The sequence below is a fragment of the Chiloscyllium punctatum genome, chromosome 1 (assembly GCF_047496795.1).
Source record: "Chiloscyllium punctatum isolate Juve2018m chromosome 1, sChiPun1.3, whole genome shotgun sequence".
Taxonomy (NCBI): domain Eukaryota; kingdom Metazoa; phylum Chordata; class Chondrichthyes; order Orectolobiformes; family Hemiscylliidae; genus Chiloscyllium; species Chiloscyllium punctatum.
Genome location: NC_092739.1, coordinates 160,059,730 through 160,079,477, shown reverse-complemented (window position 1 = coordinate 160,079,477; position 19,748 = coordinate 160,059,730). Strand labels below are relative to the sequence as shown.

At 46.6% G+C, this 19,748-nt stretch overlaps 1 protein-coding gene across 2 annotated transcripts in view; it reads right to left on the bottom strand.

Annotated features, from left to right (window-relative positions):
* Positions 1-19,748, bottom strand: part of fgf24 (fibroblast growth factor 24) — a 130,863-nt gene that overhangs the window by 91,702 nt on the left and 19,413 nt on the right. Inside the window, exon 4 of one of the 2 annotated variants that reach the window (XM_072577635.1) lies at positions 19,647-19,694. The exons of the other annotated variant lie outside the window; for it this stretch is intronic. Within the exon in view, the coding sequence (XP_072433736.1) occupies positions 19,647-19,694 (48 nt within the window). The remainder of the gene's footprint in view (positions 1-19,646; positions 19,695-19,748) is intronic. 2 annotated transcript variants of the gene reach the window in all.

Below are 19,748 nucleotides of genomic sequence, written 5' to 3'. Positions count from 1 at the left end.
GCTCATAGTTCATGGAGTTAAAGACTAGCAACATGGATCAAAATTGGCTGAGGAAAAAAGAACAGGCAGTAATGTTTAATGGATATTTCCCAAACAGGAGGAAGGTTAGCAGTGGAGTTCTGCAGGAATTGATATTTGGACTCTTGACTTTTCTAAAATATATTTGTGATCTAGATCTTGATGTTCATGAGACAAAGTTTGTAGGTGGTTCAAAACTTAGTAGAATTGAAAACTGTGTAGACAGTACAGAACTTCAAAGGGACATTGACATGTTAATGGAGTAGGCAGATAGGTATCAGATTGTGGCAGATAAATGCAATTCAATGAGGAGAAGTGTGAGGTGCGCCATAATTGTACAAAAATCATTGAGAGATAGTATTAAATAAAGAGTACTATTGTAAAGGGGATGCAGAAGTAGAGAGATCTAGGTGGATTTGTGTTATTAAAGGTGGCAGGACTAATAGAAAGAGCAGTTAATAAAGCATACAATATTCTTAGGCTTCAGTATTGCAGAATAAAATTATGCTAAACTTGTGTACAGCACTAATCAGAAAACTGTGCAAGTCTGGGTGCCACACTTCCAGAAGGATGACGGAGACAGAAGGAGAGATATGTAGTCAGATTCCAAAAAGATGGGGAAAAAACAGGATTGTTATGGTGGGTGATTTTAAGTTCTCCCATATTGACTGGGAGTCCGTTAGTGCCAGGAGTTTAGAAGGGGAGCAATTTGTTAGGTGTGACTCGGAGGGTTTTCTTGAAACAGCATGTGGACAGTCTGCTGAGGGAGGGGGCCATATTGGAAAATGAGCCTGGCCAGGTGATCAAAGTTTCAGTGGGGGGAGCATTTTGGGAATAGTGACCATAATTTGATTAGTGTTTAGATACTTATGAATAAGATCAAGAGTGGATCTTGGATAAAGATTAAATTGGAGGAAGGCCAACTATAATTAAATTATGCAAGCATTGGAAAATGTGGATTGGGAGTGGCTGTTTGAGGGTTAGTCTGGCATGTGGGAGTCTTTTAAAGACCAGTTTAATTTGAAAATAGGACAGGCACTGTCCTGTGAAAATGAAGGACAGGAATGGCAGGACTCAGGAACCTTGGATGACAGAGGATATTATTGGTTTAGTCAAAAAAAGGGAACATAACTAAGGTCCAGGCAGCTAAAAACAAACAAAGTCATTGAAGGATATTGAGAAAGTAGCAAGGGGCTCAAATGGAGAGTTAGGAGGGCTAAAGGGCTACGTATTGTCCTTGGCCGGCAGGGTTAAGGAGAATCCCAAAGCATTTTAAACGTATATTAGGAGCAAGAGGGTAGCAAGGGCCCACTCAAGGATAAAGGTGGGAGGTTTTGTGTGGAGCCAGAGGAAATGGGTGAGATCCTTAATGCTTTACATCAGTACTCACCAAAGAAAGGGGCATGAGGGATGTTGAGGATTGGGCAAGGTGTGCAAATACTCTCAGGCAGGTCAACATGATGAAGGTATGTGTTAGGTATCCTGAAATACATTAAGGTAGACAAGTTCCCAGGGCCAGATGGGAGGAAATGGCTGGGGCCTTAACAGATACCTTTACATTCTCTTTGGCCTCAGGCAAGGTTCCAGAGGACTGGGGAATGGCCAATGTTGATCCTTTATTTAAGAAGGGAAACTGAGATAACCCCGGTAATTCCAGGCCAATGAGCCTGACATAGTGGTGGGGAAGATGTTGGAGAAGATACTGAGAGACAGGATTTATTCCAATTTGATTGGGTATTGAGGAGGTGACAAAAATGATTGATGAGGATCAGGCAGTGGATGTTGCCTACATGGACTTCAGTAAACCAGATAGAGTCATAGAGATGTATAACATGGAAGCAGCCCCTTCGGTCCAACCTGTCCATGCCGACCACATATCCCAACCCAATCTAGTCCCACCTGCCAGCACCCAGCCCATATCCCTCCAAACCTTTCCTATTCGTATACCCATCCAAATGCCTCTTAAATGTTGCAATTGTACCAGCCTCCACCACATCCTCTGGCAGCTCATTCCATACACACACCACCCTCTGGGCCCCTTAGGTCTCTTTTATATCTTTCCGCTCTCACCCTAAACCTATGCCCTCTAGTTCTGGACTCCCCGACCCCACGGAAAAGACTTTGTCTATTTATCCTATCCATGCCTCTCATAAATTTGTAAACCTCTATAAGGTCAGCCCTCAGCCTCTGAAGCTCCAGGGAAAACAGCCCCAGCCTGTTCAGCCTCTCCCTGTAGCTCAGATCCTCCAACCCTGGCAACATCCTTGTAAATCTTTTCTGAACCCTTTCATCTTTCCGATAGGAAGGAGACCAGAATTGCACGTTGATAAAAAGGCTGGTACAGGAAGTCATGTTTCATGGGATCTGGGGTAAGCTGGCTAGATGAATTCAAAACTGGCTGGATCATAGAAGACAGGGAATAGCAGTTCCTTTTGGAATTAAGATCAGTAACTAGTGGTGTTCTGCCAGGATCAGTGCTGGGACCTTTGTTGTAATATATGCAACTGATCTGCAGGAATGATTAGAAGGTTTGTAGGTGACACTAACATTGTCAGAGTTGCAGATAACAAGGAGGAATGTCAAAGGATACAACGGGATGTAGATTGCAGATTTGGGCAGAGAAATGGCAGATGGAGGTTAATATGGACAAAGGCTAGGTGATGCATTTTGGAAGATCATATTCAGGTGCAAATTATGCTATTAGTGGTAGAACCCTTCAAAACATTGACTGACAGAGGGATCTCAGCGTACAGATCCACTGATCCCTGAAAGTGGCAATGTGATAAGGTGATCAAGAAGGCATACAACACGCTTGCCTTCAATGGCCAGGGCATTGAGTATAAAGGTTGGTAAGTTATGTCACAGCCGTACCTGGCAAGATGGTGGCAGAGTAAGATGTTCTAGCTGAAGGTCTTCTGCTCCGCCCACTCTTTGCCTTTTCTCTTTCTTTTCTGGCCATCTGGCCCTGGGAACTTATCTACCTTAATATATTTCAAGATACCTAACACATCCTCCTCCGTTACGTAAACCTGTCCGAGAGTATTCACATACATTGCCCGAACCTCAACATCCCTCATGCCACTCTCGTTCATGAATACTGATCTGGAGTATTGTTTTTTTTTTATTTTTAACTTCTTAAACTTACTTGGAAGGGAATGGAGGAGACAACACCCAGACTAGAGGACATGACAGGCAAGTCCCAGACCAGGCCAGCGTAGGGAGGTGGGTCCCAGACCAGGCTGGTGTAGGGAGGTGTGTCCCAGACCAGGCCAGTGTAGGGAGGTGGGTCCCAGACCAGGCCAGCGTAGGGAGGTGGGTCCCAGACCAGGCCAGTGTAGGGAGGTGTGTCCCAGACCAGGCTGGTGTAGGGAGGTGAGTCCCAGACCAGGCCGGTGTAGGGAGGTGGGTCCCAGACCAGGCCGGTGTAGGGAGGTGGGTCCCAGACCAGGCCAGTGTAGGGAGGTGAGTCCCAGACCAGGCCAGTGTAGGGAGGTGGGTCCCAGACCAGGCTGGTGTAGGGAGGTGTGTCCCAGACCAGGCCGGTGTAGGGAGGTGGGTCCCATACCAGGCTGGTGTAGGGAGGTGAGTCCCAGACCAGGCCGGTGTAGGGAGGTGAGTCCCAGACCAGGCTGGTGTAGGGAGGTGAGTCCCAGACCAGGCCAGTGTAGGGAGGTGGGTCCCAGACCAGGCCGGTGTAAGGAGGTGTGTCCCAGACCAGGCCGGTGTAGGGAGGTGAGTCCCAGACCATGCTGGTGTAGGGAGGTGTGTCCCAGACCAGGCCGGTGTAGGGAGGTGGGTCCCACACCAGGCTGGTGTAGGGAGGTGAGTCCCAGACCAGGCCGGTGTAGGGAGGTGAGTCCCAGACCAGGCTGGTGTAGGGAGGTGAGTCCCAGACCAGGCTGGTGTAGGGAGGTGAGTCCCAGACCAGGCTGGTGTAGGGAGGTGAGTCCCAGACCAGGCCAGTGTAGGGAGGTGAGTCCCAGACCAGGCTGGTGTAAGGAGGTGAGTCCCAGACCAGGCCGGGGCAGGGAGATGAGTCCCAGACCAGGCCGGTATAGGGAGGTGTATCCCAGAACAGGCCGGTGTTGGAAGGCGGGTCCCTGACCAGGCCAGTGTAGCGAGGTGTGTCCCACACCAGGCTGGTGTAGGGAGGTGAGTCCCAGACCAGGCCAATGTAGGGAGGCATGTCCAAGACCAGGCCGGTGTAAGGAGGTGTGTCCCAGACCAGGCTGGTGTAAGGAGGTGTGTCCCAGACCAGGCTGGTGTGGGGAGATGTGTCCCAGACCTGGCCGGTGTAGGATGGCGGGTCCCTGACCAGGCCAGTGTAGGGAGGCTGTTCCCTGAGCAGGCCGGTGTAGGGAGGTGTGTCCCAGACCAGGCTGGTGTAGGGAGGTGATTCCCAGACCAGGCCAATGTAGGGAGGCATGTCCAAGACCAGGCCGGTGTAAGGAGGTGTGTCCCAGACCAGGCCAGTGTTGGAAGGCGTATCCCTGACCAGGCCGGTGTAAGGAGGTGTGTCCCAGACCAGGCCGGTGTAGGGAGGTGAGTCCCAGACCAGGCCAGTGTAGGGAGGCGGTCCCAGACCAGGCTGGTGTAGGGAGGTGAGTCCCACACCAGGCCAGTGTAGGGAGATGTGTCCCAGACCAGGCCGGTGTAGGGAGACGTGTCCCAGACCAGGCTGGTGTAGGGAGGTGAGTCCCAGACCAGGCCAGTGTAGGGAGGTGAGTCCCACACCAGGCCAGTGTAGGGAGATGTGTCCCAGACCAGGCCAGTGTAGGGAGGCGGTCCCAGACCAGTCTGGTGTAGGGAGGTGAGTCCCACACAAGGCCGGTGTAGGGAGGTGTGTCCCACACCATGCTGGGGCAGGGAGCTGAGTCCCAGACCAGGCTGGTGTGGGGAGATGTGTCCCAGACCAGGCTGGTGTAGGGAGGCGGGTCCCTGACCAGGCCCGTGTAGGGAGGCAGGTCAGCACGGGGAGGGGAGTCCCAGACCAGATGGTATAGCGGGGAGGCAAGTCCGGACTGAAGGGTAGCGCGAGGAGGGGCGTCCCAGACTAGAGGGCAACGTGGGCAGGGGACTGGAAGATAATGGGGCGAGGTGAGTCCCAGATTGGAGGTTAGCACTGGGAGGGGAGTCCTGGCCAGGAGGGTAGCACGAAGAGAGAAGCCCCAGGCAGGAGGGTAGTGCGGAGAGGGGATGCCGGCTTGGAGGGTAGCGTGGGGAGGGGAGTCCTTGCCTGGAGGGTAGCATTGGGAGGGGAGTCTCAGACTAGAGGGTAGCGTGGGAAGGGAATCTCGGACTAGAGGGTAGCATAGGGAGGGTAATGCCAGACTGGAGGGTAGCGCGGGGAGGCAACGTCCGTATGGATTGTGGGACGGCTCGGGGAGGTGATGTCCTTATGGACTGGAGGGTAGTGCTGGGAGGTGATGTCCTTATGGACTGGAGGGTAGTGCTGGGAGGTGATGTCCTTATGGACTGGAGGGTAGTGCTGGGAGGTGATGTCCTTATGGACTGGAGGGTAGTGCTGGGAGGTGCTGTCCTCATGGACTGGAGGGTAGCGCTGGGAGGTAATGTCCTTATGGACTGGAGGGTAGCGCTGGGAGGTAATGTCCTTATGGACTGGAGGGTAGCGCTGGGAGGTAATGTCCTTATGGACTGGAGGGTGGCGCAGGGAGGTGATGTCCTTATGGACTGGAGGGTGGCGCAGGGAGGTGATGTCCTTATGGACTGGAGGGTAGCGCTGGGGAGGTGATGTCCTTATGGACTGGAGGGTGGCGCAGGGAGGTGATGTCCTTATGGACTGGAGGGTAGCGCTGGGAGGTGCTGTCCTCATGGACTGGAGGGTAGCGCTGGGAGGTGATGTCCTTATGGACTGGAGGGTAGCGCTGGGAGGTGATGTCCTTATGGACTGGAGGGTAGTGCAGGGAGGTGATGTCCTTATAGATTGGAGGGTAGTGCAGGGAGGTGATGTCCTTATGGACTGGAGGGTAGCGCTGGGAGGTAATGTCCTTATGGACTGGAGGATAGCGCTGGGAGGTAATGTCCTTATGGACTGGAGGATAGCGCTGGGAGGTGATGTCCTTATGGACTGGAGGGTAGCGCTGGGAGGTGATGTCCTTATGGACTGGAGGGTAGTGCTGGGAGGTGATGTCCTTATGGACTGGAGGGTAGTGCTGGGAGGTGATGTCCTTATGGACTGGAGGGTAGCGCTGGGAGGTAATGTCCTTATGGACTGGAGGGTAGCGCTGGGAGGTGATGTCCTTATGGACTGGAGGGTAGCGCTGGGAGGTAATGTCCTTATGGACTGGAGGGTAGCGCTGGGAGGTAATGTCCTTATAGACTGGAGGGTAGCGCTGGGAGGTAATGTCCTTATGGACTGGAGGCGAAGCTTCAAGTTTTCAGGCCAGTGTAGTATGGAGCCTTGGCCCCTGCAGTCTGGCGGCTTGGAGCTGACACAGGCTTGGGTGAAGGGAGTGTAAATTCAAGCACTTTTTAAAACTTTTCCTTCTTATGCTGGGCTTTTATTTATTTTCTTTTCAATTTTGTATCAAATACTGATGTATCTGTACCTAGATATCTTGTACCGAAGATGGCGCCAGAACCAATGTCATTGCCAATTTTCACTGATTCAACTGCAGGTGACAATAAAGCTAATTCAATTCAATTCTTTAGTTAAGCCACATTTGGAATATTATGTGAAATTCTGGTCTCATACTACCAAACGGATGTGGATGCTTTGGAGAGGGTGCAGGGAGGTTTACCGAGATATTGCCTGGTTGGGAGGGTTTTACTTAACATAGAACATTACACAGCACATTACAGTGCAGTACAGGCCCTTCGGCCCTCGATGTTGCGCCGACCTGTCATACCAATCTCAAGCCCATCTAACGTACACTATTCCATGTACGTCCGTGTACTTACGAGGAGAGGCTGAGTAAACTCAGATTGTTTTCAATGAAAAGACAAGAGACTGAGGGACAGCCTGCTAGAGATATAGAAAATTATGAGAAACGTTGCTCAGGTGGATAGTCAGAGGCTTTTTCCCAGGGCAGAAGGTCAACTACAAGAGGGCACAGGTTCAAGGTGAGATGGGGGGAAATGCAGAGAATGGTTCTCACATAGAGGGTGATGGGTAGCTGGAATGCACATGAAGAGGAGGTGAACAGAGGAATAGAAATCGCGTCTGGTCAATAAGTAATGGGTCTAGATAAGGACTACAAATCTGCTCAGGCTTGGTAGGCCGGAGGGCCTGTCCCTGTGCTGTATTGTGTAACATAGGAGAATATGCAGATTTATGTGAATGATTCCAGAGATGGGAAACTTCAGTTATGACGAGAGATTGGAGATGAGAAGGTGAAGGGGAGATTCGATAGAAATCTTCAAAATCTTGAGGGGTCTGGACAGAGTAAAATGGGAGAAACTGTTTCTGCTTGTGAGAGAATCAATAACAGAGGGAAAAGATTCACGGTGTTTTGCCAAAGAAGAAAATGAGGAAAAGCATTTTTACGCAGCCTGGAGCTAAGATCTGGAATGCATTGGCTGGACGTGTGGTGGAGGCGAATCCCATTGAAATACTGAAGTGGACTTTGGATGATTATTTAAATCGAACCAACATGCAGGGTTTGGAGAAAAGACAGGAGTCTAGCACGAAGCCAAAATACTCAAGAGAGCTGGTGCAGACATGATGGGTTGAATGGTCTCCTGTTGCATTATAACCATTCTGATTCTGCTGGACCCATATTGTATGCATGCCTGTGACCATACATGTGCATCAGCATATTTACACTGACAGACAGAAACCTTCATTCATTTCACTCCATTTCGTGTGTCTGGGCCATAAATTTAAAGGCCAACAGCACTTTAGGTTTTGTAAATATTTTGTAAATCTGTACCAAGCATTGGTTAGATCACAGTTGGAGATGGACGTGCAGTTTGGATATCCTGCTGTAGGAAGGACATTGAGGTCATGGAAGGTGCACCGTGTGCCCTCACAAGAATGATGCCAGCCTTAGGAAACTCTAGCTGTGATGATGAACGTTCGTAAGTGAGGAAGACGGAGGACTGGAGCGAGGTGCCAGGGTGAAGAGTTAGTTTTAGATTGCTGTAACAAAGATGGCGTTTTTCAGTGTTGTAACTGGCTATCATTCTAATAACGATAACATGGAGCTTGCAGTTTGTTTTTCTGCCTGTTTTTTTTCCAAGAGGTTTTATGGAATTTGGCCACATTTTCTTTTGGTTTCTTCATCGCCCTTGGGAGATAGTGTTCCTAGCAATGGAGGGAGTTGTGTACAAGTTACACCATAGGCGAGACTGAGTGACTATTGTTGGGTCTGACGGTCTATTCCTGTCCTTTCCACATGTGCCTCAAAATTGTCTGTCTCGCAGCAACAATCTGGCATTTTTCCACTTCCGTGTATAGCCAGCCTCACAGCCTTTTGGAAGTGGGAATGCCTTTTCAATCCAGAAAACCAGTAGGCAAGGGATGGTACTGAAACCAACCTAAATAACTGTCTAACATTTATTTACAGATAGAAAACATTATAAGCATTCATCTCCGAACCCAGCTGCAGTGGGTTTCTCTTTATATCAGCTCAGTTAATGTCTTCCACCATCATACGCTTAAACATGATATAATTAACAATAGCACCCACCATACAGTTCCTTCGGTAATTTATAATGGACTTTGGAGAGTATAGGGTAACTGCCCCCCCCACCCCATCCTCAAATGAAATGAATAAAAACATACAAACATATGATTAAAGAGAAGGCCACTCAGTTCATCGAGCCTGCCCCACCATTCAGGTGGTCTGATTTTAACTCTACATTCCTCTGATGATCATTCATCCCCATGGTAATCAAGAATCGATCTATCTTTGTCTTAAAATACTTAAAGATTCTGCATCCATTGTCTTTTGAGGAAGGGAATTCCAAAGACGAACAACATTCTGAGAGAAAAAAAGTTTCCCCTTCTCTGCTTGAAGTGACTTATCTTTAAGCAATGAGTCTTAGTTCTAGATTCTCCCACAGAAGGAAACATCCTTTCAATAGGCACCCAGTCAGTTGCCCTCAGAATCTTATATGTTTCAATTAAGTGAACTCTGAATTTTCTAAACTCCGCGGATACAGGACTAAGCTGCTTAGCCTGTTCTCACTCAAATGCCTTCACATATATAGTGCTGGCTGAATTTGATTCAGGGCACAGCGTTTGGCTTCTTATGTTGAATTGCACTTTCTTGTAACTAACCATGGATCCCCAAAGATGGCAAGAAATATTTGTTCAGGAGTTGGTGGCCTCTGGGCGATAACTCAATCGCAATGTCACTTACAGCCTGGCAATTCTGGTCTCCTTCCTATCGGAAGGATGTTGTAAAACTTGAAAGGGTTCAGAAAAGATTAACAAGGATGTTGTCAGGGTTGGAGGGTTTGAGCTATAGGGAGAGGCTGAATAGGCTGGGGCTATTTTCCCTGGAGCATCAGAGGCTGAGGGGTGACCTAATAGAGGTTTATAAAAGGAGCATGGATAGGATAAATAGACAAGATCTTTTTCCCAAGGTGGAGGAGTCTAGAACTAGAGGACATAGGTTTAGAGTGAGAGGGGAAAGATTTAATAGGGACCTTAGGGGCAACGTTTTCATGCAGAGGGTGGTGCATGTATGGAATGAGCTGCCAAAGGAAGTGGTGGAGGCTGGTACAATTACAACATTTAAAAGACATCTGGGTAGGTATATGAATAGGAAGGGTTTACAGCGATGTGGCTAAATGCTGAAAAATGGGACTAGATTAATTCAGAGTCTCTGGTTGGGGTGGATGACCGAAGGGTCTGTTTCCTTGTGATACAGCTCTATGACTCTAATAAAATTGGAACTTTAACTCTTCTGCTCAGGATAAATCTCCACTATCCTCATTTAGATGTCTGGACAATATCCAAATGTACCAAAAGTGTCCAAGAGTTTGAAGAAAGGTGTGATCCATGTATTGACAAGCACAGAGGATCTCTGTCTCTGGATTTGACTGGGGAACTGATCTAAGAAAGCAAATTTGCTTCCATGCTATATAGGTAGAGTACAAACCCACAGTTAGTCCAAAATCTGCCAATTTTGAAAATACACCAACACAATCTGAAATCCTTGGGGCCAGTTGTTTATCAGAATTCAAAATTTTTCTGATTTCGGAATAATGACATTTTCACAGTGAAATTAAAAAGAATTACCTAACAGCAGACACACGTGTGAATAGTACGAGCGCTGAGACACAATTGATGCCTGCTAGCACTGGGCCACGTTGCCACGTCACATCTGAGTGACGTTATTCGAGTGGGTGTGGAGTTGGGTCACCTGCTCGCACACCAAAATGACGCTCCACACTCCACGAAAAATTTTCAGATTTTGGAGCTTTTTGGATTTCAGATAAAGGATTGTGTACCTATACTTGTAATATTGAAAGGCCCTTATGACAGAATTATGAAAAATCTTTCCAAAGTAAATTTTTCTGTTCTTCATATAACATTGTGCATCACCGGCTAGGCCAGCACTTATTGTCCATTTCAAATTGCCAAGATGTCAGTGAAGAGTCAACCACATTGCTGTGGGTCTCGAGTCACATGTAGGCCAGACCAGTTCAGGTTGGTAGATTTCCTTCCTAAAGGACATTAGACACCTACAGCACTGAAACAGACCATTTGGTCCAACCATAAAAGGCCTCACCAATATCTTGTACAACCTCAACATGATGTTCCAACTCCTATACTCGAAAGGACTGAGCAATTGCGGCAAGCAGGAACTGATTGTGAAGAAGAGTTGTATCATACTCGAAACGTTAACCCTGTTTCTCCCTCCACAGATGGACCTGCTGGGCCTCTCCAACATTCTCTGTGTTTGTTTCAGATTTCCACCATTCACATTATTTTGTCTTTGTTAAAGTGAACTGGATGGGTTTTAAGACAAAATGGTAAGGGTTACCTTTTTATTGCAGATTTTTCCTGAGTCGGAATTTCAATGGCTGCCATGGTGGGATTCCAATCCGTGTCCCTAAAACATTAACCTCAGGCTGTGCATTACCAGCCCAGTCACATTCCCGCTATGTCACCACCGTGGCTTCTCCATGTATTATTCCCCACAATTTAATACTTTTCATGACCTTGAAAAGCTATCTCCTGTGTCTCATAAGCACAAAACATAAGCATCAGGATCAGAGGGCCCTTGTGGTGAAATGGTAGCATCCCTACCTCTAGACCAGGAGGCCCGGGTTTATGTCACATCCGCTCCAGAGGATGTCATAACTTCTCTGAATATGTTGGAAGAATATTAGTCACCCCTTTGAGCCTTCTCTACCATTCAATCATGGCCAATCCTATCTCTCAACCCCACATTCTCCCATATTCCTGTCCATCTTTAACAAACCTGACGATGGACCGCCAACAAATCTCTGGGATTGATTCGCAATGCCCTGACTGATGTAATTTCTCTTCCTCTCAGTCCGAAATGATTGTGCCTTTATTCTGAGGCTCTGCATCTTGTGTCATTCAGCTGATCAGGAAAACAGCTTTATACTGGCACCTTGTCAAGAGCTTTCGTATTCCTGTGTTTCCAAGAGATTGCCTCTCATTCTTTTAAAATCCAGAGAAAATAGACGCAATTTCCTCAGCCTTTCATCATAAGTCATCCTAGTGAACTTTTGCTGAACCACCTCCAATGTAAGTAGCTCGTTTTGTTAAAGCAAGGAAGCAAAACTGCACACAGTGCTTCAGGAGTGATCTTATAGAGTCATAAAGATATACAACTCACGATAAGGTTCTTCAACCCATGAAGGCTGTGCCAGTCAAAAACAACCAACAATTCTAATCTCACTTTCAACAGGGAGTGTTGCTGAACAAAGAGACCTTGGGATTCATAGCTCCTTAAAAATTGAGTCACAGGTAGATAGGATAGTGAAGAAGGTGTTCGGTACACTTGCCTTTATTGGTCAGTGCATTGAATATAGGAGTTGAGAGATCACGTTGTGACTGTAAAGGACATTGGTTAGGGCTAGTTTTAGGAATGGTGTCATGAAACTTGAAAGAGTTCAGAAAAGATGTACAATGATGTTACCAGGGTTGGAGGGTTTGAGCTACATGGAAGGGCTGAAGAATAGGCTGGAGCTATTTTCCCTGGAGCGTCAGAGACTGAGGGGTGACCTTATAGAGGATTATAAAATAATGAGGAGTTTTGATAGGATAAATAGGTAAAGCATTTTCCCTGGGGTGGGGAGTCCAGAACTAGAGGGTATAAGTTTAGGGTGAGAGGGGAAAGATATAAAAGGGACCTAAGGGGCAACTTTTTCACTCAGAATGTGGCGCGTGTATGGAATGAGCTGCCAGAGGACGTGGTGGAGGTTGGTACAATTACAACATTTAAAAGGCATCTGGATGGGTATATGAATAGAAAGGGTTTTTAGAGAAATGGGCCAAATCTTTAGGATGTTGCGTTGTCATGGACAAGTTGGACTGAAGGGTCTGTTTCCATGCTGTACAGACCTAAGAGTCCAGTTAGCCCATAGTAATGTATGCTCTGGCATCACAAGCACACATTAGGTTACATTACAGTGTAGAAACAGGCCCTTCAGCCCAACAAGTCCACACCGACCCACCGAAGCGTAACCCACCCAGACCCCTACATCTACCCCTTACCTAACACTACGGGCAATTTAGCATGGCCAATTCACCTGACCTGCACATCTTTGGACTGTGGGAGGAAGCCGGAGCACCCGGAGGAAACCCACGCAGACACAGGGAGAATGTGCAAACTCCACACAGTCAATCGCCTGAGGCGGGAATTGAACCCGGGTCTCTAGCACAGTGAGGCAGCAGTGCTAGCCACTGTGCCGCCCACATGAACACAGTGGCTACAAAAGCAGGTCAGAGGCTAGGAATACTGCTGTGAGTAGCTCACCTCCTGACTCCCTAAAGCCTGTCCACTAACTACAGGGCACAAGTCAGTGATGGAATATTGAGTCCACACCGACCCTCTGAAGAGCAACTGCAACACCCCTCAAGAAGTTTTACACCGTACAGGACAAAGCAGCCCGCTAGATTGGCACCACATCCACAAGCATCCACTCCCTCCACCAGTGACACTCATTGTCAGCAGTGTGTACTATCTACTATCTACAAGATGCACTGAAGAAATTCACCAAAGATCCTCAGACAGCACCTTCCAAACCAACAACCACTTCCATCAAGGGTGACAAGAGCAGTAGATATATGGGAACACCACCATCTCCAAGTTTCCCTCCAAGCCACTCACCATCCTAACTTAGAAATATATTGCCATTCCTTCAGTGTCTCTCGAAAATCCTGGAATTCCCTCCCAAAGTGCATTGTGGGTGAACCCACAGCAGGTGTAGTGCAACAGTTCAAGAAGACAGTTCACCACCACTTTCTCAAGGGCAACTAGTAATGGGCAATAAATGCAGGCCAGACAGTGACACCCACATCCCAGAAATGAATTAAAGAAACCTTAAATGTTCTGAGGCTTTGTGCCTTTATCATCCTTACAAAGAGTGAGTTCCAGATTCCCAACACCCTTTCACCAAATCCTTCAATGGGTGGCACTGTTGTGTCTGAATTTGTCTCTCATCTCTAAGTTAGAAACCAGAGTGTTCAGCAGTTAACAATATCTCACAATATTTCGACCCACTGACTGCGAACGAATGATGATACAGTTTTGAATCAGTTTGGCGTGAGGTTGTGGGGGAATTTGTTCCCATTCATTTGTTATCCTTGTCGTCTTTTTTTGGTATGGGTCAAATATTTGGAAGATGACATTGAAGAAGACTTGGTGAGTTACTCCAGTGCATCTTGTATAAGGACAGACCAATGTTATAGAGAGTGCGTGTTGAAGGTGGTAATCAAACAGACTGTTTCTTCCTGAGCGTATTGTTTTGTTTCTATTGTGGACTGAATTTTAGGTGGCCGATGTAATTTTTTGAGTTTTAAGTGTTTTATCTTTGCTGTGTATGATAGGATGGGTGTGAAAATCTCAATGGATCAAAATCCTCTGGGGAAGATTTTTGGTCAAATTTATTTACATCGAAAGTAATAACATCAAATATTCAATCATAGTTCTTTGAAAGTGGATTCGCAGGTAGTTAGGATAGAACATAGAACATAGAAAAGTACAGCACAGAACAGGCCCTTTGGCCCACGACGTTGTGCCGAGATTTAATCCTAATGTCAAATATAGTAACTTAACCTACGCACCCCTCAATTCACTGCTATCCATGTGCACGTCCAGCAGTCGCTTAAATGTCCCCAATGACTCTGCTTCTACCACCACAGCTGGCAACACATTCCATGCATTCACAACTCTCTGCGTAAAGAACCTTCCTCTGATGTCTCCTTTATACCTTCCTCCTAATATCTTCAAACTATGACTTCTCATACCAGTCAATCCTGCCCTGGGGAAAAGTCTCTGGCTATTGACTCTATCTATTCCTCTCATTATCTTATATACCTCGATCAGGTCTCCTCTCTTCCTCCTTCTCTCCAGAGAGAAAAGTCCGAGCTTATTCAACCTCTCTTCATAAGGCAAGCCCTCCGGTCCAGGCAGCATCCTGGTAACCCTTCTTTGCACCCTCTCCAAAGCCTCTGTATCTTTCCTATAATAGGGTGACCAGAACTGTACAGAATATTCCAAGTGTGGTCTCACCAGAGACTTGTAGAGCTACAGCAAAACCTCACGGCTCTTAAACTCGATCACCCTGGTTAATGAAAGCCAAAACACCATATGCTTTCTGAACAATCTTATCCACTTGGGTGACAACTTTGAGGGATCTATGCACTTGCACACCCAGATCTCTCTGTTCCTGCACACTTCCAAGAATCCTGTCTTTAATCCTATACTCAGCATTCGAGTTCAACCTTCCAAAATGCATCACTTCACATTTATCCAGGTTGAACTCCATCTGCCATTTCTCAGCCCAGCTCTGCATCCTGTCTCTGTCGCACTGCAGCCTGCAATAGCCCTCTATAGTATCGACGACACCTCCAACCTTTGTGTCATCTGCAAATTTACAAACTCACCCCTCAACCTCCTCATCCAAGTCATTTATAAAAACTACAAAGAGCAGTGGCCCAAGAACAGAGCCCTGTGGGACCCCACTCAACACTGACCTCCAGGCAGAATACTTTCCAAAGTGAAGAAGAATGCTTGCTTTTATTGGTCAGTGCATTGAGTACAGGAGTTGGGAGGTCATGTGTTTGTGCAGGACATTGTTTAGTCCACATTTGGAATACTGTGTTCAATTCTGGTCTCCATCAAGGTGTAATTGGCAAAGAATTTATGTTCCCTGGAATATGTTTGGATAAACTTGTCAAAAGAAGTAGGAAATGCACAAGGAGAAGAGGAAAATAGGTATTCATTTATGGTTCAGCGCATGCAATATGTTTGATATCTGCCGGATTAGAAAGAGAATCTGTGTATACAATCCCTACATTGTGGAAGCAGACCATTCAGCCCACTGAATCCACACTGACCCTCTGAAGAGTATCCCTCCCAACCCCTGTAACATTACATTTCCCCTGGCTAATCCACCCAACCTGCACATCCCTATATACTATGGATTAGATTTGATTCCCTACAGTGTGGAATCAGGCCCTTCGGCCCAACCACACCGACCCTCCGAAGAGTAACCCACCCAGACCCATTCCCTCTGACTAATGCACCTAACACTAGAGGCAATTTAGCATGGCCAATTCACCTGACCTGCACATCTTTGGACTGTGGGAGGAAACCGGAGCACCCGGAGGAAACCCACGCAGACACGGGGAGAATGTTTAAACTCCACACAGACAGTTGCCCGAGGCTGGAATTAAACCTGAGACCCCGGTGCTGTGCCGGCCTAGATGATTTAGTATGGCCAATCCATCTAACCTGTACATCTTTGGGAGGAAACCAGAGCACCTGACGGAAACCCAAGTGGACATGGAGAGGATGTGCAAACTCCACGGACAGTTGTCTGAAGCTAGAACTACAGCTGAACCACTATGCCTCCCCATGTCATATGCAAGTGTTATGATTCTATAGAAAGTACACAGGGGCTCCTATTGCTCATACAACAGACAATGATTGACATTCTGATAAGTAAAGAGAAGGTTTGTTGTTCTTAATGGTATTGACCATCCTTCATGACATACACAGAATTGCTATTCTCCATATTACATATAAGAGCTATGAGAATGATCACATGAACTACTGTTGTCTACAATATACTCAAGGGTTGACATTCTTGATGATATAAACATTGGCTGCTATTCTCCCTAGTATACACAGAGGTTCCTATTCTCTACAACATAAGCAGGGTCAGCCATTCTCAAGTTCTCCAATTTTCACCAACGGGAATAGTTTCTCCCTGTTTATTCTCCCCAGGTCCCACGTGATTTTGAATGCCTCTAACATATTACATCTAAAACTGTACATCTCTTCAGGAGAAAAAACATCAGCTTCTGTTAAAGCCCTGATCCCAGAACTTCCTCACAAATCTCTTTGGCATCCTCTCTCCGTCCTTTGCATGATTCCTAAATTACAGTGCCCAGCATTGATTGATTGATTCATTGTTGTCACATGTACCATGATACAGTGAAAATTGTTATTTTGCGTGCTTCACAGGCAGATCATACCATATGAAGTGCATCACCGCCGGTTCCTCACCACCAGACGCCTGGAGGAAGAACGCCTCATCTTCCGCCTCGGAACACTTCAACCCCAGGGCATCAATGTGGACTTCAACAGTTTCCTCATTTCCTCTTCCCCCACCTCACCCTAGTTCTAAACTTCCAGCTCAGCCCTGTCCCCATGACTTGTCCGGACTTGTCCTACCTGCCTATCTCCTTTTCCACCTATCCACTCCACCCTCTCCTCCCTGACCTATCACCTTCATCCCCTCCCCCACTCACCCATTGTACTCTCTGCTACTTTCTCCCCACTCCCACCCTCCTCTAGCTTATCTCTCCACGCTTCAGGCTCTCTGCCTTTATTCCTGATGAAGGGCTTTTGCCCGAAACGTCGATTTCGAAGCTCCTTGGATGCTGCCTGAACTGCTGTGCTCTTCCAGCACCACTAACCCAGAATCTGGTTTCCAGCATCTGCAGTCATTGTTTTTACCTTGCAGAACAGAGTGCAGAGTACTGTGTTACAGAGAAGGTGCAGAGTGAGAGATCAGAATTAACGTTTGAGAGGTCTGTTCAAAAGTCGGATAGCAGGGAGGAAGAAGCTGTTCTTTTGTATCTTCTGCCCGACGGAAGAGGGAAAAGAGAGTATAACCGTGGTGGGGTTATGTTGGTTGCTTTCCCAAGGCAGTGGGAAGTATAGACAGAGTCAATGGATGCAAGACTCATCTGCGTGATGGACTGGGCTGCGTTCACAACTCTCTGTAGTTATTTCCAGTCTTGGGCAGAGCAGTTGCGATACCAAGCTGTGATGCATCTGGGTAGGATGCTTTCCACGGTGCATCAATAACAATTGGTAAGAGCCCTTGTGGACATGCTGAATTTCCTTAGCCTCCCGAGGAAGTAGAGATAATGCCTTAGTTGTGGTTGAGTAAGTGTTTTATCGAGGTTCACTTTCGCTTCTTTGCTTTTGGTACTTATAAAACCAAGTCTTTTTTAGAAATTGTTTTTCAAATTGCCCTTCCATTTTCAACAACTCATGGATACGAACCTACAGGATGTGTAATTGTCTATAGTATACCCAATGGTCACATTTCTTCTTTTAGGTAAATTCTCTATTATCCATATAAAGATGAATACTCTGTTTATACAGAGTGGAAGCTAGTCTCTATAAGATGTATACAGCCTGTTGTTCTTTAGTATGCATGCAGGAAGAGCTATTCTCTATAATATGCACATGGAGGTTGCCATGCTCAACAATACATAAGAACCTAAGAAACAGGAGCAGGAATAGGCTATCTAGCTCCGTCATTTCAATAAGACCGTGGCTGGTCTTTTTCATGGCCTCAGCTCCCACTTACCCGCTTACACACCATAACTCTTAATTCATTTACTGTTCAGAAATCTGTCTATTTTTGCATTAAAAACATTCAATGGGGAAGCTTCAACTGCTTCACTGGGCAGGGAATTCCACAGGTTCACAACCCTCTGGGTGAAGACGCTCCTCCTCAACTCAGTCCTCAATCTGCTCTGCCTTATTTTTAGGCTATTCCCCCTTAGTTCTAGTCTCACCTGCCAGTGGAAGCAAACTCCATGCTTCTATCCTACTGATTCCCTTCATAATTTAAATGTTTGTACAATATCTCCCCTCATTCTTCTAAATGCCAAAGAGTGTAGTCCCAGTCTACTCAATCTCACCTCAAAAGACAACCTTCTCAATTCCAGAATAAACCTAGTGAACATCCTCTGCATCCCCTCCAGTGCCAGTACATTCTTTCTCAAGTAAGGAGACTGAAACTGTACACCGTACTCCAGGTGTGGCGTCACCTGCACCCTCAACAGCTGCAACAGAACCTCCCTGCTTTTAAACTCCATCCCTTTACATCTGAACAGTAATATTCCATTTGCCCTTTTTAATTAATTTTTAATTTAACATTTTGTGATGAGGGGATTTATACGTAGGGGGGGTTACAGTTCTCCATGTGTAAGGGGCTGCTACTCTTTATAAAATCCTCTGTAATACATATGCAGCGAGGATCCTGTGGCACAGTGGAAGCATCTGGGTCAGAACATCTGGGTTCAAATCCCCACCTCCCACAGGTCCTAACATATCGGAACAGGTTGATTGAAAATATCTACAAAGAATCTGCTGTTTTCAATCATAAGTACAGGGATGTATTCTACATAATAATGCATTAACAACAATTAATTAATAATTCTTGAAAATATCCACAGTGGCTGCTATTCTGTGCAGTGTTCACAGAGATTACTATGGACAGGGCACTGGCATGGGTTGCAATGGTGAGGTCCCTGGGATTTGGTGACAACACACGACCAGAAGGATGTGGAAGCTTTGGAGAGAGTGCAGATGGTTCACCAGGATGTTGCCTGGCCTCAAGAGCACTGGCTATGAGGAAAGGTTAAAAAGACTAGGATTGTTTTCACTGGAAAGACAGTGGCTGAGACGAGACCCGATAGAGATCTACAGAATTATGAGAGGCATAGATAGGATGGATAGGCTTTTCCCCAGGGTTGAAGCTTCAATTACTCAGGGATACAGGTTCAAGGTGAGAGGGGGAAAGTTTAAGGGAGATTTGAGAGGGAAGGTTTTCATGCAGGGAGTGGTAGGAGCCTAGAACGCGCTGCCAGAGGAGTTGGTGGAAGCGGACACACTGGTGACATTTAAGAGGCATCTGGGTGGTTCCATGAATAGGGAGGGAATAGAGGGATACGAACTGAATAAGGGCAGAATCGGCTCAGGCTTGGAGGGGCTGAAGGGCCTGTTTCTGTTCTTTTGATTCTAAAGGGGTTAATATTCATATGATATTGACTGCATTCATTCAAAGTCTGTGTGGAGAAAAGCACTCCAGCTTTTGAAAAGAACAGATAGATCTGTACCAGCTCCCTAAGATTTCAGTAATGTCCAATCAAGTATCATTGCAATAATTACTACTATGCAATAAACCTTGTGATCTAAGGACATTACCTTTTCTGTAGACACTGTACAAGTGGTGTATCCTCTATCAGCAATCACCTGTTTGGACCAAGGCAAAGCAAAGGCTAAGAAGGACTGGTGAGTAGTAAACAA